This window comes from Tyto alba, unplaced genomic scaffold, assembly GCF_018691265.1.
Source record: "Tyto alba isolate M040663 unplaced genomic scaffold, T.alba_DEE_v4.0 Super-Scaffold_42, whole genome shotgun sequence".
NCBI lineage: Eukaryota > Metazoa > Chordata > Aves > Strigiformes > Tytonidae > Tyto > Tyto alba.
The window spans coordinates 34,771,546-34,795,230 of record NW_024881318.1 but is presented as its reverse complement, the minus strand read 5'-3'; the positions used below and the strand labels follow the sequence as shown (position 1 = coordinate 34,795,230).

The following is a 23,685-nucleotide window of genomic DNA, read 5'->3' as shown; positions in this document are numbered from 1 at the left end:
TCAGACAAGTTCATAATTTTTTCTGCACCTATCGATGCTTTGCTCACGCTCCTAATGTTGTGCTGGATTTTGAGGAGGGATTATTAATATTAAAACAAGCTTCATTACTTATTATTCATAGGATATTCCATAAATGTTATGTACAAATCCTAAACAATGAGTTTCCTATGAGACTAGCTTTACTTAAAGAGTCTTCAAATGTCTGTGTTGCAGTAGTTGAATTTAAGTTCATGATAATTGCTGACACAGTTTCATTTCAAAGGGCATTAAATTGACAATCAGTGCTTACAGTTTCATAAAAGTATTTTGCCTTTCCCACCTGTTATTTTGTAGGCAACATGTAATCAAGTGTAATGTCAGTTGAGGATATGTTGTTGTCCCTGGATGCTAAAGAAACTTTCCACTAAACTAACATGAAGTAATAGTTGATGATGACAATGATGATGATGATGATGTAATAGTTGATGATGATGATGATAACAATGATAATGATGATGATGATGATAAATGTCCTAAGCTGTATTTGGATCCTAGGCTCTTCTGGCTAACATGGCAGCCATGTTTGGTGTATACCATGGGTCTGATGGATTAAGACATATTGCAAGACGGGTACACAATGCTACTCTAATCTTGGCTGAAGGTGAGTATTAAATGTTTGAAGAAACTGTTCTTAAATCCTTACACCTTCTTAAATAATACATCTTCTTAAATAAACTTACAGGGGGTTTTTGCCAGCTGATGTTCTTTCAACTCTAGAGAGAACATTTTAATACAAAATTCGTAACTAAGGTTTTTGTGTTCTTCTGATAATGACATCCAAGATGAGCTTGCAAGCATTACTTTTGTTTCCTTGGGAAACTAACAGAAATCTACACAGTGAGTATCTAGATGATAAGATTCAAATGCTGTTTTCCAGCTGCAAGCTCTGTACTTCACTTACTGGACCATCCTAATTTACACACAGAAATCTGCACAAAAAAATAATAACATAGCAAAAATAAATAATAAATTAGATTAAAGAAATAGGAACATTTCAGTTAAGTTGAGTGGAGTATCATAACTGCCCTGAATACTGAAATCCCAAACCTTGACAGCTGACCAAATGCGCACAATCTGTAGCATAAAATAATGATTTGATAGCTGGACTATATGGTCTTGTAGGTTTTTTTTCACTGGCATGACTGTCATTGCCGTCAGAAGGAGCTATGCAGATCTGGAATGCTGGGAACTGAGGATTGATTGCCACAATTATATGTGCTTTATTTTCCATCTTAGCTGGAAGACCTTTTGCTGCTGTGAAAAGCTTTAAGACTCTAAACTTCATATGGCAAGCTCCATAACGGTTAATAGCCATTTATATAATAAAATTTTTCTTTCCGGTTTTGTGATTTTCTCCTTATTGCATTCATATACCAATTCTGCTACTGTATGTATTACAAATTTGATGTATCAGAAGGATCTTCCCTAGACTCAATCTGCATTATTAATTAGGTCTGACTCTGATTTATATACGCTTCATGTGCAGTGATATTTCACTAAAAAGCTGGTAATTTTGCTGCTCTGTACACAAGGGAAGTATTTTGCTTTATTGTGTAAAAGCATTTACTTAAAAGATTGATAGGGTTATTATGCAAGTACTGTGTAAGAAAGCAATACAGTATGCTGCTAATAGAATTAACTTACTATTTTTTGTAGGTCTCAGGCGAGCTGGTCATAAACTACATCATGATCTGTTCTTTGATACCTTGACGATCACATGTGGATGCTCAGTCAAAGAGGTTTTGGACAGGGCAGCTCTTAGAAAGATAAATTTTCGGATTTATAGTGATGGCAGAGTAAGCAACTCCCTAAACCTTACAGAAGTTTGTAGCATGGCTTTTTCTGCATTAAGTTTCTGGTTATTACATGTGCTAAATAGAACAAAATTATTTAAGACGGCTTGTAATTTGCTTAAACATATCAGTCAATTATAAAGATGAAAAAAAATAATGAAGTTGTTAAGTGATGTACTGAACTTCCAAAAATAATAATTGTATTTTCATTTTATGTCTATTTAAAAGAGTATCTAATTGTTTCATGTTAAATATGCCATTAAGAGCTAGAATGGAGAGACTCTAAAACTTAATGATGAAATGCAAGGAGACCTCCAGAATTCGGGTCCTGAGGCAGTGTTTAAAGACAGATTGAAATCTAAACCACATTTTGGTAGGTGCTAAGGACTTTTGGCAAAGTCTAATATGTTCTGCAAAATGGGATGGGGCAGAGGGCCAAGTCTAGCAAAATGGGTAACTTTCTTCTTAAATAGAAAACACTTAGAAACATTAGAGGTGAAGTCACAAGTCTTGACAATTGTGAGCTACCTGGCTTGGATGGTTTAGCAGGGGAAAGGTAGGAATTGGAATATTTTATGTAAATAAAATAAATTTTTATATCTACTACATAAAATGAAGTGATATCTACATATTGTTGGTAGGTTGATTTTTTTCCTTTTTTTTCCTTCTGTGTTTCTGGAATATATTTTCTTGACCAGAATATACTATGCCTCTAGAATTAAGGGCTTTGAGTAATTACTGTTGCTTTTATCCATAGCTTGGAGTATCACTTGATGAAACTGTAAAAGAGAAAGACCTAGATGACATATTATGGATTTTTGGTTGTGAGTCTTCAGCTGTAAGTAGACAATAGATCATACAGATTAAACTACCTGAATGTTTCAGAAGTTTAGTGAAAAGCAAAACTGCTCTTGGGGAAGTGGATGTCTATATGATGTTAGTTCGTTAAATACTGAGAATTTCAGATCCTCTCATAAAGAAAGGCTGTATGAGATAACAATGGTTTATGTAACTGAGTAATATCATTTTCTGACTCTGACACTTAATCATTTGAGTCAGCTTGGACACCTTGCATTTAAGCCGTTACTTGTTTTATGAGGGTTAGGACGTGGTGATCAATAATTTCTCTCCCACTGGAATATTTGTTGTATGTCATTAATAATTATCAGCAGTACTTCCAAGATGAGGACTACTGAGACATTTGTACCCAGTTTTAATATCATGTGTTGTCACACTAGATATACATAGGTATATATGTTAATAAAGTTGTTTCTTTTACCTAAAGAGATTATTGAATCTTGAAGTAAACTGGCAGTATAAACTAGTTCTGATGAAAATTGACTGTGAAAAGAGAAATTTCTGTGAATGTGTTTGACTCCATGTTTTTTTGTGTCAAAGGAGCTAATTGCTGAGGGTATGGGTGAGGAAACCAAAGGCATCCTTAGCACCCCATTCAAGAGAACTTCCAAATTCTTGACACATCCCGTTTTCAACAGGTTTGTGAAATTGCTGTATATCTGATATTTTAATGGAATCCAAAAGTATCTCCTTTAAAAAGTTATACTGGATTCAGCTGAGGACAGTTTTGTAGCTCTATTCACAAAGTCACTCATTACTCTGGAATTATCTATTTAGTAACATTTTTAGATATCTTTCACATCTTAAATGAGCAAAGCAGTATTCGTGGTCACATGGGGGATGTGTTTTGCCATTAATCTGCTACATTGTACAAGCTGTTATTTGAGGACATAGTATCAGTGGACTTATTAGAGCCCTTATATTCCATGTTTACTGATAGCATTTCTGAGGGAATAATAGGCATTTTTTATCCACATTGCTACTAACAAGCATAAAGTACTGATTTGGAAAGAAGTACCTAGTGTATTAAAAAATATTCTCAGTCTTAATTCTTTTTTAATGGCTTTTCCTATGTTAGAGAACAGCTCAAACAGCTAGTATAACTAATCTGCTTGCGTTAACACCACATTTTGTGTTCCCCAGCTATCACTCTGAGACAAATATCGTGCGATACATGAAAAGATTAGAAAACAAAGATATTTCCCTTGTTCACAGCATGATTCCTTTGGTAGGTATTTATCAAAAAGAGAAAAAAAAAATAGGTACTTACATAGGTATTTATATATTTCAATAAATACTGACAAATGTGTTTGTGTTTTTAGGGGTCCTGCACAATGAAGCTCAACAGTTCTGCTGAACTTACAGTAAGTTGCAATAATACTGTCTTGCTTGAGTAAACTATCTAGCCAGTGTCACTGTAGGGAAGTAAAGACTGCTTTTGGTCTAGTACCTACTCCTCCAGCTGAGGAGACAGTTTCAGAAGTAGCTAAAGTCATCAACTCCCTTTTCTGCTAGGAAAAAGCTCTGAAAAGGACAGTAGGAGTGCAACAGCAGCAGGAGAGTGAATGGCTTTGAAGACCCAGTTCTGAAAAAAATAATGAAAATAATTTTTGGAGTTAGGTGTCACAGTTCTGTTCTCTCATGCAGTTTTGCAGTACTTCTATCTGTTTTACAAAACTTATGATCTAATCCTTAGCAATATGGAAAGAGTTAGGTGGGACTGGTAATTCATGCTTCCTTGTCAGTTTGCTATTTCTAAGATAACACTTCTTTTCCCCAGGTGAGGAGCTGGAGTCTTTGGATATCTTAATTTTTCTAGCTGATAGCAAATGAAGCAGACCCTTAGCTAAGCTGTTTTAGTACTGAATGACTTTCTGACTCTGAATGAGCTTCCTCTGCTCTCTCCATTTTGGCTTCTCACTTTGACCTTTAACTAGATTTCCTTTCTCTGCTTTCTCTCATTCCCTTCTCTAGTCTTCTCACTTCACTGTTTTCTGTTTTGTATATGCCCTTCTAATTAAAATGGATAGCAACAAAAATGGGTGAAGCAAACTCTTAGGTATTATTCCACACAAGTCCTCTCTGTTTGCCCCATGATCTGTTGCCACAGCTCTACATAATGAGAGGTGACCTAGAAGGAGAAACTAAGGCTTTTTAAGGATCTTCTGAAAGTTAAAAAAAAAATGTTACTGGAAATCATAGAATTGTTTAGGTTGGAAAAGACTGTTAAGATCACTGAGTCTAAGTGTTAACACTGCCAAGGCCACCAATAAACCATGTCCCTAAGCACCACACGTAAATGTCTTCTAAATATCCCCAGGGATGGTGACTCAACCACTTCCCTGGGCAGCTTGTTCCAGTGCTTGACAACCCTTTCAGTGAAAAAAGTTTTCCTAATATCCAGTCTCAACTTTCTCTGGTGCAACGTGAGGCCATTCTCTCTTGTCCTATTGCTTGTTACTTGAGAGAAGAGACCAACACCAGCCCACTACAACCTCCTTTCAGGTATCTGTAGAGAGTGATAAGGTCTCCCCTGAGCCTCCTTTTCTCCAGAGTAAACAAACCATGTTGCCTCAGCTGCTCTCACAGGACTTCACCTCTAGACACTTCACCAGCTTCATTGCTCTTCTCTGGACATGCTCCAGCACCTCAATGTCTTTCTTGTAGCGAGGGGCCCAAAACTGAACACGGTATTCAAGGTGTGGCCTCACCAATGCCAAGTAGAGGGGCACAGTCACTTCCCCAGTCCTGCTGGCCACACTATTTCTGATACAAGCCAGGATGCTGTTGGCCTTCTTGGCCACCTGGGAACACTTCTGGCTTGTATTCAGCTGGTTGTTGACCAACACTCCCAGGTCCTTTTCCACCAGGCAAGCTTCCCACCCACTCTTCCCCAAGCCTGTGGTGTTGTGGGGTTGTTGTGACCCAAGTGCAGGATGAGGCACTCAGCCTTGCTGAACCTCATGCAGTTGGCCTCAGCCCATCGATCCAGCATGTCCACACCCCTCTGTAAAGCCTTCTTACCCTCAAGCAGATCAACAGTCCTGCCCAACATGTCATCATCTGCAAATTTACCAAGGGTACACTCGATCCCTTCATCCAGATCACTGATAAAGATAGTAAACAGAACTTGCCCCAGTACTGAGCCCTGGAGAACACCACTTGTGACTGGCCACCAACTGGATTTAACTACATTCACCACAACTATTTGGGCCTGGCTGTCCAGCCGTTTTTATACCCAGTAAAGCGTACACCTGTCTAAGCCATGAGTAGCCAGTTTGTCCAGGAGACTGCTGTAGGAAACGATGTCAAAGGCTTTACTAAAGTCAAGGTAAACAACATTCACAGCCTTTCCCTCCTCCACTAAGTGGGTCACTTTGTCATAGAAAGAGACCAGGCTAGTCAAGCAGGACCTGCCTTCAATAAACCCATCGTGACTGGGTCTGATTGCCTGGTTGTCCTGTACATGCTGTGGTGGCACTCAACCCACAGCCTTCCCTGGCACCAATGTCAGACTGATAGGTCTGCAGTTCCCAGGACCCTCCTTCCAGCCCCTCCTGTAGATGGACATCAAATTTGCTAGCCTCCAGCCAACTGAGACCTCCCTAGTTAGCCAGGACTGCTGACAAATGATGGAAAGTGGCTTGGTGAGCAATTCTACCAGCTCCCTTGGGTGGGTCCCACCTGGGCCCATAGGCTTGTGTGTGTGTCTAAGTAGTGTAGCAGGTCACTAACCATTTCCCCTTTGAATATAGGGGCTCCATTCTGCTTCCCATTCCTGTCTTCCAGCTCAGGGAGCTGGGTGCCTGGAGAACAACTGGTTTTACTATTAAAGACTGAGGCAAAAAAGACATTAAGTACCCCAGCATTTTCCTCATCCTTTGTCCCTATGTTTCCCCCCACATCCAATAAAGGATGAAGATTCTCCTTAGCCCTCCTTTTGTAGCTAATGTATTTATAGAAACATTTTGTATTGTCTTTTACTGCAATAGCCAGACTAAGTCCTAGTTGGGCTTTGGCCCTTTTAATTTTCTCCCTGCATAACCGCATGACATTCTTGTAGTCTTCCTGAGTTGCCTGCCCCTTCTTCCAAAGGTCATATTCCTGAGTTCCAGCCAAAGCTCTCTGTTCATCCAGACTTCATCCTGCAGTGAGGTTGGGAACTTGTCTTGATGCACAGAAAATGTTTGATTTTTATTTGACCACAGAGCAGCTTCTTTCCTTCACAGAGTTTAACAACAAAAGAGTTGTCTGCAGAGTTTTTTGTTACAGTACATGCTTTATTACTTCTTCTTATTTATTTTTTTTTAATAGCCTATTTCATGGAAAGAATTTGCCAATATCCACCCTTTTGTGCCCCTGGATCAAGCTCAAGGATATCAGCAGCTTTTCAAGGATTTAGAGAAGGACCTATGTGAGATTACTGGCTACGACAAAATCTCCTTCCAACCAAACAGGCAGGAAATTTTTTCTGAATATTTGCTGCTAATCATGATCCCATAAACTGACCTCTAAAGAAAATGTGCAAGCCAAAGACAGAAGAAGCTTCTAAAATTAAATTTGACAAAGAGAAGTCTTGAATGCAAGCTTATGAACACAAGATTTATTTTTTCAAAAGTGCAGAACCTTATTGTCTTGTCTCTTCTAAAATTTTAAGGATTTGGTCTTTTCTATTCTTTTAATCTTTCCCATGTTTTCATCGATGAAGGCTGGTTTCTCCATCATTGCTTCCTTAATATGTTGATGTTACTGATACCCTCCTATGAGATAAAATTAAAGATTTAAACCAAGCTGTATGAGTTGGCAACTATATAATTTTTGAAATGGGTATTTGATGCACCAGGTAATACTAGGTTTGACTGAAGAATGCCTAGGATCTGCATAGTCACTGAAATAAATAAAGCAGATCTGAATGAATACTGCTGCAGCCTGTTTATGTCCATTAGTAGTTTTGATATAAAATGGGCAGTAAGGACTTACTCTACACATAGGATGTGACTGAAAGAGTTCTTATGTCTCGCTGCATATACTGCACTATTTCAGTATTAGTTTGCCTCTCTGTGGTCAAGCATGTAGTCCCCTGCTAGGTGCAGAAATTGGGATCAATTCAGTCACCAAAAGGATTTTACATGATACTATAAACACATAAAATGGTATAACTTTTTTCATCTACTGTTTGCAGAAGAGTCAAGAGCTGTTAATTAATACTTGTCCATTTGTAATTTAATCCATGGGATGTACTTCTTTTAGTTTGCTGACACTTGCCTAAAGCCATTGAGAAGGATTAGGGCTGGACAATTTGAAGTTTTAGCAGAGATCTAGCACTTTCTGGTTTCTGTGCTCGTGTAACAGGGTTTGTGTTTCTCTTGCAGTGGAGCCCAAGGAGAGTATGCAGGTTTGGCTGCAATCAAAGCTTATTTAAATGCAAAAGGAGAACGTCATAGAACTGTAAGTGTCAGCACTTGTGTGGGGAAGAGCTCTGGGTGAGAAGCAGATAAAGAGGGTTGATTCAGCATCTGGTACTCACCTAGAGAGAAACTAAGTTATGTATTCTCATATTTGGCAAGATTTCAGTATTCCTGTCTTCCCTCATGGATCATGGGTACCACCTTAAAAGTCTTTCTTTACTTTACAGGCAGTGGGAATGAGGAAAGGGGGCTCCCTCAAAGGGTGATTATACTGGGTCTGGCTGGGGTGGATTTAATTAACTTTCTCCGTAGCAGTCCAGCTGGTGTTGTGCTTTGGATCTGTGGCTAAAGCAGTGTTGATAACACAGGGAACTTTTTGTTATTGCTGAACGATGTTTGCACATTGTCAAGGCTTTCTCTCTGGCGGACTCTGCCCTGCCCCCTACCCCTCCCCACCTCTAGGGAGTAGCCTGGTCGTGGGCAAGAAATGGGGAGAAATACAGCCAGGACAGCTGACCCAAACTGACCAAAGGGATGTTTTATGCCATATAGTGGCATGCTCAGCAATAAAATCTCAGGGAAAGAAGAACAAAGCAAGGAAGGTCACGGTTATGGCATTTTTCTTCCCAAGCAGCCATTAAATGTGCTGAGGCCCTGATTTCCAGGAAGTGGCTGGACATCTGCCTGGCCATGGGAAGTAATGAATGATTTTCTCTTCTTGCTTTGCTTGCACATGTGGCTTTTGTTTTCCCTGTTAAGCTTTAATTCCCTCAATGCATGACTATTCTCACCTTACTTCTACTTTTGCCTTGTCCCATGGCAGACGAGTGAGTGAGCAGCTGTGTAGGTGTTTGGCCACTGGCTGGGTCAATCCATCACACTCTTTTTTAGCACCCAGCATGAGGCTTGAGGTGATGACATTTTTGATCTGAACATGTTAATTTGTTAACTGGCAGTCTCCTATGTGGGTCACAGAGCTTGCTTGCTTTACTGTGTATTAGAGTGTAGGGCTTTTTAATAGCTGCTTTTGGTTCATGCTGTTTGCTGTGCTGCTTATCAATGTATTTCGCTGTGCTTGGAAACATTTAGATAAAAGCAATGCCTGTATGCCTGGCCCTAGTTGTAATGACATTCCTGTGCTGTGTGAGCTACCTTGTGGAGAGAACAAGGGATTACAACTCCATCTTCTCTGGGGTTTGTGTATCCAACTCTGTTGCATGGGCTACTGATTTTTTTGTACATCCTTACGTAAGATGTTTGATCCTATTATCTAACATTGTTTTCTGGTCATTGGGTGTATGGAACCTAGTTTCGTCCCAGAGTAAGTCAACAGCTTGTTGAGCTGACAGAGAAACAAGCCCCAGGGCAGCTGATCCCTGAGTGACAGGATGTGTAGGAGGGTTTAGGCAGGTGCCTAGGGCTGTTATCTCCTCCCATAGCCTGGGATTTTACACCTGAACTGGCATGCAATCCCACTGTAATGGCACACCACTTGGTGGAAGGATGCTGTGATTACCTCAATGAGAGCCAGCAGCTCCTAGGACTGTTTTGGGGCTTGGCCTGTGCCTGTTGGGCACTATCACATAAGCAGGGGAAAGTAGGCTTCTACCTGTAAGGGCATGATGGTTAAAACAGGGACCCAAACCTCAACCAGGGTGATTGCCCCCGTAGTAAAAAGGAAACACTGGCAATGGAGATCAACAGGACTGTACCATCAATTAGTAAAGGAGGAGGAGGAGAAAGGATCTGATCAGGAAGCCAGTCCTTTGGCAAGGAAATACAAGGAGGAAGTGATAGAAGTTCTTGTCCATTCAAATTGTTTCAAATAAATTTCTGCAGGATATATGGAGGTAACCTTTGTTCACAAGGGTCACTAAAACTGTAGCTGAATAATGCAGATCAGTTTTGATTGACTGAGGATCATCTTCAGCTGGTAACACTGGAATCTAAAGGCTTGATTCTTTTCTATATTAACTACCTGGAACTTTGACCTCAAAGAGTCCCTTCTCAGCTATACTGTTGTAATCTGACAAAAGAGAGTTCATGTAAATCTCAGAAATGATACAACCGTAGTTAACCCCAAAGAAGAATCAGTTTTTACTAGTACACTATGTTTAATAGAATTTTGAATTCTAATTTTCTTTTAAAGATAATTCTTTATTTGCATTTAATGGCAGGCAGTTATAGCTGAAAAACCTGAAAGTAATATTGTTCCTTTAGATGTTTTCTGAATGATCTGAGATGCCTGGAAGAAAGGCTTAATCATTAATTGTAGGCTTTATGTATAAGTTTAATTGAAAGTGAAATAGGTTGAAATATGTAAATGTGAGAAATTGGTGGTAGCAAGTTTCATTTTGGAGATATGATTGCTTGGTTGTGATATAAGAATGGCCAGATTAGCCCAGACCAAATGTCTGTCAGTCCCAGCATCCAGTCGTACAGTGGCCAATAGCAGACAGACAGACTCCTCTTAAGATGAGGAGTACAAGGACAAAGCAGGTTTACAATGGTACTTACTCAGTGCATGGCCCCAGCTTCTACATGTCTACAGTCTGGGAACTTCCCAATTCAAAGGAATCCAAAGTCACTGCTTATGTATTTTTCTACAATTAAATCTGATCACTTGACCTCTTATGAGGAAGCTTCTGATATTTACAGTATCTTGGAGAAAACATTTTGTGGTTTCATCAGCCATTATCATATAATCATATTTTTTCATCGGAAATCTTTCCTCTTAATTTTTTGAACCTGACATCTTACAGTTTCATCTAATACCCACTCACTCTTGAAAGGTGATGAGCAATTCTTCCATGTTCTCAGTTAGCATCAGGTGTTAATTCTGAGATTTTATTATAACCTTATCCATCCTCATTTCTGTCTTCCTAGTTAGATTCCAGTTCTTTTCCCATCCTTCCCAAAAAGGCGATCTCATAGCTTTTTTTATACCTAGAGCTTCTGTGTTCCTTTTTCTTTGTTCTCTATTTCCTTTCTAGTTTTTAAATCAGCTGCTCTTCTTCCCTCCAACACAGCAAGGTCTTTACAGTGGTGATAGGTTCAAAACTACGATGCCAGTTGTGTATTGTTAAGATTTGTTTTCTTGTATAATATTCTAGAAACATCTGGCTCCAGTATATTCAGTTTTGAATGCTATTAGTACTGTGGGTACTTTTCTGAACTATGCAATCAGTTCTCTTAGTGATCTGGGTGATTTTGTATTAACAGGATATTTGGCATTTCACTGTATGTCTCCATTGTAAACCAATTATGAGTAAGCTGAAATGCTCGGGAACAAGCACAGATATTTATAATGTTCTGTTAGGATGGCCTTTCTCCACAGTGAAAACTTACCATTTATTTTTCTGTTTCTTATCTGTTTTTTCCTGAAATACTTATCTATGTGAACCTTCCCACTTGCCCCATCGGAAGTTAGTTTGGGAACATTTTTGGGACTACATCAAAAACTTATTGGAAATATGAAATTAGTTAGATCTTACTCCTTTGCACAAGCATAGAGGTGGCTTTAATGCAGGAAAAATGTCTTTAGTGCAATAATATCCATATTTTCTGATCCTGTTTTTACACTTGGCTTTGGAACTCATTTGCCATCTCAAAATGTCATTATTATTGTCCTGGGAACTATAACCTCTGTGTGAGGAAAATACCTAAAATTGAATAGTGAGTATTGTCTTCTTCTGTCTTTGTTTCTTGCATCTAGATCTCCTCAAACTTCTTGGAAATCATCTACTCTCTACAATAACAGGGTTTGTTTTGTGAGTAGTTTTACTTAGTGGGAAGTGAAATTAGGTTGAAACTTTATTCCTGAGGGAGTTATCTTCTGATTATCCATGTATGCTCTGCTGTTTCTTATTCTGTGCAAGATCCTTGAGCTTCTGTGAGTGTCTATGGTCCTTCTATGATCTGGGGTACCCAGAGGTTAACTGCACAGAAGAGTCTGAGGGCTGCTTGGAATTACGCACACTTAAGAAATCTCAAATGTTACAGTAAAATCAAGATAATCTGTGAGGTTTTGGGGGGGAAAATTAAATAAGAAAGCCCACAAAATGTTGACCATTCTCCTGGGCTGGAAAAAGGAAGCAAATGAGCAGATCATTTGGATTTGCTGCTCTCTCATGGAAAAAAAGTATCAGCATTAACTGACAGCTCACATCTGTCCACTTTGTTACCTGATCAATAACTTCTGCACCCAGAAGCTACAGGTGCAATCCAGCAAGACTGGGTGGCAATCTAGTCTCCCTTTTGCATTTCTGCTATGCAGCTAACATGGCTACAGATGTGCCACGGTACTTTCCAGCACTGGGGCTGGGATCCTTCTGTTTCCTTTCAGCACAGCTGCACAGTAGAACATTGACAGTTCAGTGCAAGAAGAGCAAATATCCAGGTGCTGAGCCAGGTGGGTCAGTTCCCTGGAATAGCTTTTAAAGTAATTAACATTTGTCTCAGCATCTCAGTGGAACATGAGGTAGAGACCATTGTGCAGTTTCTCATGAAAACAAGTGCCTTACTGTCAGTTATCTAATGCAGCTAAGTTTGAGTAAATTAGTTATTAAACTTAGTTAAATTGATCCTTCCAGGAGAATCATAATAGACAATGTTTCAATATCCTCATTGAATAGAAGCAAAGGATTTTTTTTTCTTAGAGAAAGTATATTTATTGTATTTAGAAGGGATGGAGTTTCTAGCTGAGGAAATGCCCTGAGCTCCATTTTTCTAACTATCACTAACAAGAACTTAAATTTATTTAAATAAAAGTACTTCTCATTTTTCTTTTTAAATGAACTGTATAGTGCATATAAATAGCTGTCTGAAACGTCTTAGCTATAGCCAAAATACTTCAGTCTAAATTTTTGCCTTGAATATAAAACAGAAGAAAGTGCTTTGGAAGTCAGCTGTAGATGTAGTGGAAAATTGGAATTAGATAGGTTTTCCTTGCAAGTCATAGTACATATGGAGAATGATTACTATAAAAAATCAAATCAGTCTTTTTTTTAAAAAAAAAGGGAGCAGTAAAAGGAAAGGATTTTAAATGTGAGTATCTGAAATAATATTCTGGCACTGCAGCCCCAACGTGATCTATGCTGCAAGTGAAACTTTATTTTCCTAATAAGTATTTAGATGCTGATACTTGAATGGATTTTCTTCAGAGAAAATTGAATTGCCACTTCAGTACAAGTGGCAATTTGACAGCAATCATTCCCTCAGGATCCCTTATGAAAACCTTGATAATGAGTTGTAGTTGAGCATAAACCATAATGCTTTAAGAATTTTTAACTAGTTATACTTTAGCCCCTGCTTCTTTTTGCCTTCTAAGGTTTGCCTTATTCCTAAATCTGCTCATGGTACAAATCCAGCAAGTGCACAAATGGCAGGGATGAAGATTCAGCCAATTGAAGTGGATAAAAATGGGAGTATTGATATCTCCCATTTAAAAGCAATGGTGAGTATTACCTTTAATTAGTAAAAATAATTATCTTTCATTTTCAAGGCAGGAACACTGCTTCCCCTCTACCGGTAATAGTGTTGGCAGCTGAATCAGATTTTTCTTTGAGAGAAAATACGGTAATAATAGTGAATACATGCTTGAAAAGGATAAGTAATTATTTTCTTTTTTTGCTCACTCATACCCTAGCCATGAGACTCTTGTGAGATTTCCTTTAATATCAGGATCTTTGGTGCACGAGTGGCTCACAGAGTCTTTCTACACAGTAGGTTATTTTATAGCAGACCTTTTTGGTCTACATCTAGTATTAGAAATGAATGAAGCATGCTTATGTGTGTGAAGCATTTGAAACTGCACTTTAGCCTTTGCTTAGTGAAGTTCAAGCCCACCTCTGCTGGGGAATATGTTGCTAGGCAACTTTTTCACTTTTTGTAGATTGGCTGCAGGAGAATCTTGGGAATCCAAGGGGTTAGCGGGACACACATTCCAAAATACGTATTTGAGTAGGATTTTATGGTAGTCAAAGAACTGTATCACACAAATTAGGGGGGATGATCATTAGATCACATTACCTTGAAGGCCAGATATTTCACTTGGCTTGTCTTAAGGTCCCAGAATTGACTATTATACATGTATATTTTAATACCATGCATTGTTCCCTAATTTAAAGTTCTGATTTACTGAGAAAAGACTCTTTCTATAGGTATCACTGAAGGAAAGAGCCCAGTATCTTTTGCTGACTATAAATTAATTAGACTACCTGCAGAGAGACTTGCTTCTCACCTGTAAAACATTTGATGACCTTAATTACAAGATTTTGTAAAAATATTCCCTTAAGCTTTAGGATCCTCAGTGACCTTTTTTTTTTTTCATCTGCCTCCTTGATACCAGGTGGACAAGCACAAAGAGAACTTGGCAGCCATCATGATCACATACCCTTCCACCAATGGTGTGTTTGAAGAGAAGATTGGAGATGTGTGTGACCTGATTCACAAACATGGAGGCCAGGTTTACTTAGATGGAGCAAATATGAATGCCCAGGTACAAAATCTCCTAGGTAGATTTATTACAGCTGGGAGCATACGTTTCCTTGGAATAAAAATAGCACAGCAATACTCAACACAGCTTCCTCACAAGATGGCACAGTGTTTGGGGGAGAAGGTGAGGTTTCCAAGAACAGTAGTAAAAATTAGATGGTGAAAGTTATTCTCTTTTATCTGATTTTTCCCTGAAAGATCTATGAGTTTTTCACTGAAATTGGCTTAGTCTGCTTAATCTTTGTCAAAGATAATATTTATAAACATAAATAAGAATTCCTAAAGCAAAAAACTGTTTGCATGATGTCCTGGGTTTGAGTGAGTGGTGGGGTTTTTTTGGTAGTAGGGGAGGGGACTATCACATTAAAGAAAAGCAGGAAAACATATCACATCTTTTTGAAGCTGTTTTTCTTGAATGAAGTAATAGATCTTAAAATGTCATGTAAAGTATATTTTGAGACAGAGTATTCCCTTCACAGGTGGGTCTGTGTCGTCCTGGAGATTATGGTTCTGATGTCTCTCACTTAAACCTTCACAAAACCTTTTGCATTCCCCATGGAGGAGGAGGACCTGGAATGGGACCAATTGGAGTGTGGGTATCTCTTTATTAGGATTTAAAAAAAAAAAAAAATACCCCTTAGTGAATCTTGGCTGGCAATTCACTTAAGTACAGAGCCATAAATGGGAAAGGTGTACAGTTGTTTGTAAACTTCTGTCCTTCTCCAGGATAGTCATGTGCTAATCTCATGAATGGTGAGATTCATCTGTGTTCCCAAATCCTGACTTTCATGTTGGCTCTGTAGTGTGTATGGCAGACCTTGCTCAGCAGTCTGTTTTCTGAGTAAATGCAGAGATGATGGCCTTTGAGGGCTGATATTGTACGTAGTCCAGAATGCAGAAGTGGTACATGAACTATGTGAGTCTATCCTATAGGGCAATCATATTCCTTTAAAATAAAATAATCTCACTCTTTCAAAAAAATCATTTTGATTTGGATAGCTGCATGAATATCTTGTGATAGGTTGAAAACTGATTGCTATCTTCCATTGTGGTGTTGTTAAACTTTCTGTTGAAGAAGACTTAGACCACACTTCCTTGAGGACGGCATTTGGAGGGGAGGTGAAGAGAAGCTACTGCTGAAATTGCCCACAGCAATACACATTTAAGTTCTAAAATCAGTGTTTTCATTTTAGGAAGAAACATTTGTCTCCCTACTTGCCTACCCACCCTGTCATCAAAATACAGCCAGATAAGGATGCATGTTCTTTGGGTACTGTCAGTGCTGCACCTTGGGGTTCCAGTGCTATATTGCCAATTTCCTGGGTGTATATCAAGGTGAGTAGACTTTTATAAAGAGTATCTGCTAAGGTTCCATTTCTGTTTCAGCAAGTCTGAGGACCACTGGAACCACATGAACAGGTTTAAGAGCAACTCATTGTAAGATGTTTGCACAGACTGAAATGCATATGACTGTGGCACAGTCATAGGTTGTATACAGCCTTTGATCCTCCTTGTTTTCCAGTAGGACAATGGATCAGCCTACTGCCGTCTGCTGCAATAGGAAAGGATGGCAGGATAATTGCTGTACCTGTGTAGCCTGCTTAATTATTCTGTCCTATGTCTGTAATAATTCCTGAGACAAGTGGACACAAGACAGCTGCAGTCAGGCTTGCCCCTCCACTGACTCTGACGTTGAAGCTTTCATGTTTAAAAACTGCTTGGTAATTTCAAGAGTATTTTTGGTTGCATGCTGCAGTATTGTTATACTTGACTTGTGCGTAACATTTAACTTTCCAAAGCATGTTTAATAAGAACTCGAATTCTAGGAGGTTTTACTGAACTTGAAAACTGAACTTAGTTTTGACTTCAGATTTGTGACAACTTGATCATGATCTATGTAATTTTTTAATGCATTGCAATTTCGTGATAAGCCTGCAAATATTTGGTTACATATATGGAAGTATTCAGCCAACAGAGATGAGTGTACATTCAAATTCTGTTTGAGAAGAGGGTGTGCTGGGACTCTGAGCAACATTTGAAACTTTCAGTGAGAGCAAGAGCTGGAAACGTGAATGTGAGGGCAGTGTCATTCAGAGTACCCTGTAGTCTGTTTGATAATCTAACCATGGAGACGTGCTCCTGGGGAAACCAGCTCTTCTGGGATTTGAAATGAGCAAATACAAGCTGGTACAACTTCTATAGTGGCTTTTCAGCTGTGGATAAAAATCAGTTGTGACTGTAAGCTGGTTTCTACTATAGAATATTTAAACTGTAGTAAATTTTTAAGGGAAGCTGTTTCTTGACAATGCAAAGTGCCATCTGTTTACATTGTCCCATCTAAAGGGACTACCTTGAAGGCTGTTTTGGCTTTCTCCTTTGCCAATTTAACTTCTAAGAGCAGTGTTAAGAAACTGAACTACAGCTTGGTTCCAGGGCTGTCCTTTTACAGCACTTTAACAGAGAAATAAGTGTATCTGTGTTCATTTGGCTCTGGTCTTTGTTAAGACATCTGTGACATGACACCAGCAAGCAGAGTTTGAGTTGCTGGGATAATCTGTACAGACAGCACACATAGTTTTTTGGGCAGGTCTCTGGACATGCTTTCCCTGGGGGGTAAGGATGGCGACAGGCAGTGTGTGCAGTTCTTACAAGTGCACTGATGACAGTCTTGAGTTCTGCTCACTTTTTTCTATTCATTTCAGAGCTTCTCAGTTTGAGGAAAGGTTTGGGTTGTTCACTTGACTTTAAGCAAAAACTCCTACACAGTAAGCAGCCTCATGAACTATGTATACCAAAGTTGCTCTCAAGTAATACCCAGTGCTTTTCTGTGAGTGCAGTGTGCAAAAGAGTAACAGCAGTGTGACTGCCTTGAAACTAGTCAGATGCATTATGGTGATGTTGTCTATCATGCTTGCCAGTACAAGAACACACTTAGCTTGCCTGGGAGTGTTTTTAGTTCCGTTTCCTCATGTCATCCCTCTTTCAGACAATGGGAGCAAAAGGTCTGAAACACGCTTCTGAAATTGCTATACTAAATGCAAACTACATGGCGAAGAGGCTAGAGAAGCACTACAAAATCCTTTTCAGAGGAGCAGGAGGCAAGTATTGGACAATTTGTTATCTTCTACAAAGCTTTTTTTTTTCCTAGTATAGAAGTTGGCTTGCAATATGGTTCTTTTTTACTGCTACATGACAGCTGCATCTAACTTCTCTTGATGTTCATAAGGAGACAAATAACCTGCCACACTGCTTCTGTGGAGGCATTGCAATGAAATTGAGATACTTGTAAGTAGAAATAAAAATGCTTGTTTGTAATTAGATGAAATGATGGCAAAAGATAGAGTAAACCATGACATCAGATTGTTCTCCTTGAAGACTAGTAGCAGATTAATGAACAGTAGAAAAAGGAGACACAACAAAGTTGAGACCTCCAAATCTCCCATAACCAATAGCACAACAATTTAAGAACTGGAAGCAGTTTTTAGAGCTGTACTTTCCCTTTCACACTTTCTCTGAAAAAAAGAAACCACCAAATTTCTCTCATTTCTGTTCCTTATTTTCCTTGGTGAGATGGAGGACAATCCTTCTGGCAATGAAAAATACTTTATCTATATTCTAGTTCTCTGTTGCACCTCCTTAGTCTTGCAGCAGGACAGAAGTAATGAATAAGAGGTGAAACAATTATCTGTTATACTAGAGTAACTATCAGAGTAACTATTTTGTTTGTTTAAGCTGAATGGCACCAAAGACCACTTGAATATGATATGTATGTCTTAAAAATACATCTTAAATTTGATGGAGTACACCTTGGCTAAACCTGCACATTGCATTTTAAGAGAATATATTACTTACTCACAGAAGTGAATAGAAGTTGCAAATTTTGAAGGATTCAGCAATGAAATGGAACTAGGTTCTCCAGGATCATAGATATGAATTTAAATAACTTATGTCTTTGGCCTCTCTACAACAGCAGATTTGAGCTTTTCTTTGTCATAACATGAAACTGATTATCTTGTACATGGCTAATGGTGTTGGGCCACTGACAAACCAAAATTTTTTTCAGAGTACTTGTAAATTATAGGACCTACTTTGATCACCCTTTTCTAGTTCTGATCTTAGAAATGGGGCCTCTTCTTAATGTGTTGTGGGAATCAGAGGGCCAGTCTTCAAATACTGAGTTGTATACCTCTTACCTGATCATTTTTCAGGTTTGAGGTTTTGCCCAAGTGGATATTTTTTAATTTGACTTTTTGCCATGTTCTACACAAACCCCATCAGAATTCTGGGTAGATTGCATTATTCTCCTAGTTAGTAAACATAGTGTACACTTCTTCATTTACAGGTTATGTAGCCCATGAATTCATTTTGGATACAAGACCTTTCAAGAAAACAGCAAACATTGAAGCTGTAGATCTTGCTAAGAGACTTCAGGACTATGGTAAGTCAAATGTCTTTTTTTTTTTTTTTTTTTTTTCTTAAATAGCAGCATAAGTGAGAATTTTCTAAATCTCTTCTAAAGGGAGACAGAAATATTCTAGTCCTGTGCTTACGGATCATGAATCTGTCATGATAGTTTCAGGTCTCCTCATGTTCATCAAGGGCCAAGAGAGATATTTGCATCAATTGAATTGTAGTAGCAACTTACATGTCTGCTGCTACCTCCCCAGTTATGTAAACTGCCCCTTCAGATTTGCAATTACGTGTTTTACCCATTGGACCAAGTCAGTTGGAGCCAAGAGCTTAATAAGATTCCAAAAAAAAAAAAAAAAAAAAAGAGAAAGAAACAACATCATCAACAAAAAATAAATACTTTTGAAGTATAATTATAGGATTTAAATGATTCCATCCTGATACAGTTTGGGCAGTTTTGTACACATGCTCAGAAAAAGCTGATCATGGCTACTCTTTGGCTGCCAGACAAGACGAACCATTGAACTTCTTGATCCTATGCAACTGTGCTTCTAACGAATATGCATAAAAGCTGTTAAAACCCTAACCAGTAATGCCTGTCAGTGAAATAGTCCAAAGCCCAGTTGTGATACCAAACAAAAAAAAACAAAACCCCACCTTTCCTGCTCATTGTAGGACTGCTATGTCCTTAAAAAGCATGCACCACTTCAAACAGATTTTTCAGTAGCTGTGGAGGTGAGTTACATGGATAAGTTTAGTAAAGTTCCATCCTCTGCAGCTGAAAGAGAGGTGTCATGAGCATGTAATTAGCAGTAGTGCAGAAAGGGAATCGGGAAGCCACCTTTTCTTTTTACCTTGTTTACCGGTCTCACTTTGTCATTCAGCCTGTTGTAAGATGATAAAGTGACAAAACACTTCTACTGAGGTGAGCAGCAGGAACAGAAATAACCCAGAAAAGAAGCAATATTCTTTGGGCTGAAAAGTAAGAAAGCAGAAAGATGAAGTTTTAAGAGCATCTTATTAAATCAGTGTGTAACACTATTGTAAATAATGCAATGGTGTTACCCTTCAGTGTTAAAAACTAAGATACTTGAAAAGTCTGTCTTACCTCTACAGTACACTGCTAACGCTACCAGTGAGTTCAGTCCTGTAAAGATTATAGGAAGGGCTGAATTCGTGAATCAATTGCTAGCTAATGCCTATATTCACTCCTAACCTATTGTCAGTGACTGGTTTCTTCTTTATCAGGTTTTCATGCTCCAACCATGTCCTGGCCAGTGGCAGGGACACTTATGATTGAACCAACAGAGTCTGAAGACAAGGCAGAGCTGGACAGATTTTGTGATGCAATGATCAATATTCGGCAGGAAATTGCTGAAATAGAGGAGGGCAGGATGGACCCCCAAATTAACCCACTAAAGGTAAGATGGCATACAGAGCAAGTTGCCAGCATCAGCTTAACCCTTGTGACGTACTTGAGACTATGTGAGCCCACTTCCTGGTCTTTCAGTATTATGAAAAATATCTGTGTGCAACAGTGAACACACGAACTTCTTTAAATTTGACTTTGTTAGAAACCTTCAACTTTTTCAAAATTTTAAGTCAGAGGTCTGGCCTTTGCTGTCAGAGCAAAGAAAGATATTTATGCAAGCTCATCATCTGTAATCTTCGACACCATCTTGAATGGAGAGATGCTTATCTATCTGGTTTAAGAAGGGGATTGACCTTAAAAATAACAGTAAACCACAGATTGAATTAATTATTTGAGCATCTGCTGCACAAAACTGCTATATGCTCAAGTTCAGTTCAACTCTTGTAATGCTGTACTGACTTTTTAAATACTGAGGGAATTTACTGAAAATCTGGAAGCATATTGAAACTCTGGGTAATATCTTCAGGCAAACTGAAAAAAATCCAGATACTGACTTGCTTCCTGCTTTAAATCTGCCCTTTTTTCCCCCAGATAAATGGTTTTCTCAAGAGACTGTCTGGACAGTAATTATTTATATGTAATAATGTGAAGGAGGGTTCACACTGGTATGTTCAACTGAATTCAGTAATTTCATATCCTAAATATGTCTTTTTGCTTGTAGATGTCGCCACATACTCTGAACTGTGTCACTTCTTCCAAGTGGGATCGTCCTTATTCCAGAGAAGTGGCAGCATTCCCACTGGTGGGTAAATAATGGGATCCTCGTGGTGTGGTAATACATAAATGTGCTTTCTGCTCTGTGGCTTTCTGGTCTGTTGGAAATGAAGTAATCTGGCAAGAATAAAAACTTCAGAGCTGTTTTTACTGTTGCTCAATTTTTATGTGTGTGAGCTCTGCAGTAGTTCTATTAGTTTTGTTTTTCAAGACATGGAAAAAAGATCTTAAAAAAAATTCTCAACACATGAGGTGCAAACTTGGATTTCTAAATCTCAGCACTTCAATATCGGATATTCCTATTGGAAACAGCCCATTCAGTTCTGACATAGTGCACCAGGGGCTCCCAAAACAAAGTCCCACATCCTGATGTTCAAAGCTCTGCTCTAAAGAACTTGGATGAGGGTTTCACAAGATACATGGTCAGCATGGGACGAGACACACCAATGGGAGCCTGCTACAAATAAAGGTCAGATTGGAGTTGGATATATCAGACTTCTTGAGACCACTGCATAAAATTGCTTCCACAATCTTAACAGCTAAAATATATAACTTTCCTCACCTAATACTGAATTGCATCTATTTTATTAATATGTATTGTTTCAAAGAGAAAGAAACCTGTGAAGTTTGCCACCTTGTTTTATATATTATAACTATATTGGAACAGCACAGGTTTTGGTAGCTCCCTCTACTTTTCTTTGGCTTCTATCTTCTAACTTCTAAAGCCAGTTATTCAAAGGGTCATAGTTTTATCTCATGACACCTGTTTCTTTGCAAGCATTTGTTAGAGGACAGGGTTACACTTTTTTGAAAATCTAAATATTCTTTTGACTGCCAACTCTATTAGACATGCCTATTAACTTGCAGGGACTGCAAACAGATGTGAAGCATGACTTCACTTAAAACTACTTTTCCAGCATTTGCCATTCTTAAAGCTTCTAATGTCTATTACATTTACGTAGTTTTGCTTGGTAGAAAAATTAAAATAGTTGCTTTTTCTTCTGTGCTTAGCCATTTGTGAAGCCTGAAAGCAAGTTTTGGCCCACAATTGCTCGCATTGATGACATATATGGAGATCAACACCTGGTTTGCACCTGCCCACCAATGGAAGCCTACGAATCTCCCTTTTCTGAGCAGAAGAGAGCATCTTCATAGGACTGCTTCCAGATGTCTGGATTTCCAAGTCCATCAGGATGGCCTTTTCCTCCCAGACCTGATAGGAGATTTATATACTGTGTATATTTTGGATAATCACCATATTTGTTAATTGAATCACTGCTCAGTTAAAATGTAAATACAATCAATATGCTAGGTGTAAACCAAACATGATTGTTCCACAGCAGATGATGTTGAAGTTGCCTTAATTCAGCATTTTGTCTGTTTTGTGCTAAAGTTTTAACAATTAATGCTCAATTTTCAAAGTGGCATGGAAGATATGGTTAAAAAAAGTAGAAAAGATGCAGTTGCATAAGGCAATAGTAATGAATATTAACTACAGGAGTAATTGTTTATATTTTGTAAAAAAAAAAAAAAAAAAAAAATGGAAGTTGCTTCATATATTACCACTAGCATTGCTAGTGTTAATATTTCATACTGGGTTTTTTTTTTTTACCTACCAATGTTAGTACTCTAATAAAATTGGTTGGAATTTTAAGTGTTGTCGTGTTCTAGATTTTAACTTTTCAGCTGGATTTATCCAACAGAGCAGTATGAAATTTTGAAGCCTAAGTTCTGACTTGTCAAAATTGCCACAGAGGTAACAGCTTCTACACAGAGCAAAATACTGGCAGAGATTAATACTGAAATCTCTGATTTTTTTAAAGAACAAGAATGATCATTTTTATGGAACAGTAACAAACTTAACTTTTTTTCTATATCACATCAATTTTTCCTTGTAGTTCCATCTAATCCTCTCCTCTTATTCCAGGGAAGGCATGAAACACCTTTTCTAACAGACTGTGAACTTCTCAGTATGAGTTACATCTTGTCTAACAATGTATTCTCCTTACACAGTTTCTCAAAACTCTTATTTTGGATACTCGCTTTGGTTTATACAGTGCACTCAACTTTCCTCGCTTTGTCATGTAAGTCTACAGCTTGTGTGAAAACTGATTCATAGCTTTATCTGCCACCCTCCCCAAATACCAACAGCACCCTGAGACCAGAGCCCTGCTGCTACACACAATGTCACATTCCATTACTCTCTGCAGCCAGAACGCAGGCCTTAAACAGGAGCCTCTTCCCATCTGTTCCCAGTCAAATCTCCATAAAAACAACCCTCTCACCGGTTACGCAGAGACCCCACGCATGCTATGAGTGAATGTGAAAGGACCCTGAGGCCGTGTCAGTGCAGATTCGTTTACGCCTGGTGTAAGCGAGCACCCCTGTAGAGACCAACTCGCTCAACCACACGACGCAGGACTTTGGTGGATGAGGAAGCAGGTACTGGGGTAACACTTGGGCCAGGGGAAGGACCGCACAGTTTTGCACCTTGCAGCCAGCAACTGCTCAATCCCTTCTTGAAGGTCACCATGCA

At 38.7% G+C, this 23,685-nt stretch overlaps 1 protein-coding gene across 2 annotated transcripts in view; it reads left to right on the top strand.

Moving 5' to 3' along the window:
* GLDC (glycine decarboxylase) overlaps positions 1 to 22,807 on the top strand; it is a 51,046-nt gene extending 28,239 nt beyond the window's left edge. For both annotated transcript variants that reach the window (XM_042804770.1, XM_033003749.2), the window contains 17 exons: positions 535 to 640; positions 1,696 to 1,835; positions 2,590 to 2,670; positions 3,231 to 3,328; positions 3,834 to 3,918; positions 4,013 to 4,054; positions 7,005 to 7,147; positions 8,063 to 8,138; positions 13,428 to 13,553; positions 14,448 to 14,597; positions 15,073 to 15,185; positions 15,787 to 15,928; positions 17,580 to 17,691; positions 18,936 to 19,031; positions 20,252 to 20,424; positions 21,097 to 21,177; positions 22,161 to 22,807. In XM_042804770.1, the coding sequence (XP_042660704.1) occupies positions 535 to 640; positions 1,696 to 1,835; positions 2,590 to 2,670; positions 3,231 to 3,328; positions 3,834 to 3,918; positions 4,013 to 4,054; positions 7,005 to 7,147; positions 8,063 to 8,138; positions 13,428 to 13,553; positions 14,448 to 14,597; positions 15,073 to 15,185; positions 15,787 to 15,928; positions 17,580 to 17,691; positions 18,936 to 19,031; positions 20,252 to 20,424; positions 21,097 to 21,177; positions 22,161 to 22,304 (1,908 nt within the window). In that variant the 3' untranslated portion in view covers positions 22,305 to 22,807. The remainder of the gene's footprint in view (positions 1 to 534; positions 641 to 1,695; positions 1,836 to 2,589; positions 2,671 to 3,230; positions 3,329 to 3,833; positions 3,919 to 4,012; positions 4,055 to 7,004; positions 7,148 to 8,062; positions 8,139 to 13,427; positions 13,554 to 14,447; positions 14,598 to 15,072; positions 15,186 to 15,786; positions 15,929 to 17,579; positions 17,692 to 18,935; positions 19,032 to 20,251; positions 20,425 to 21,096; positions 21,178 to 22,160) is intronic.
* Positions 22,808 to 23,685: the final 878 nt, after the last annotated feature.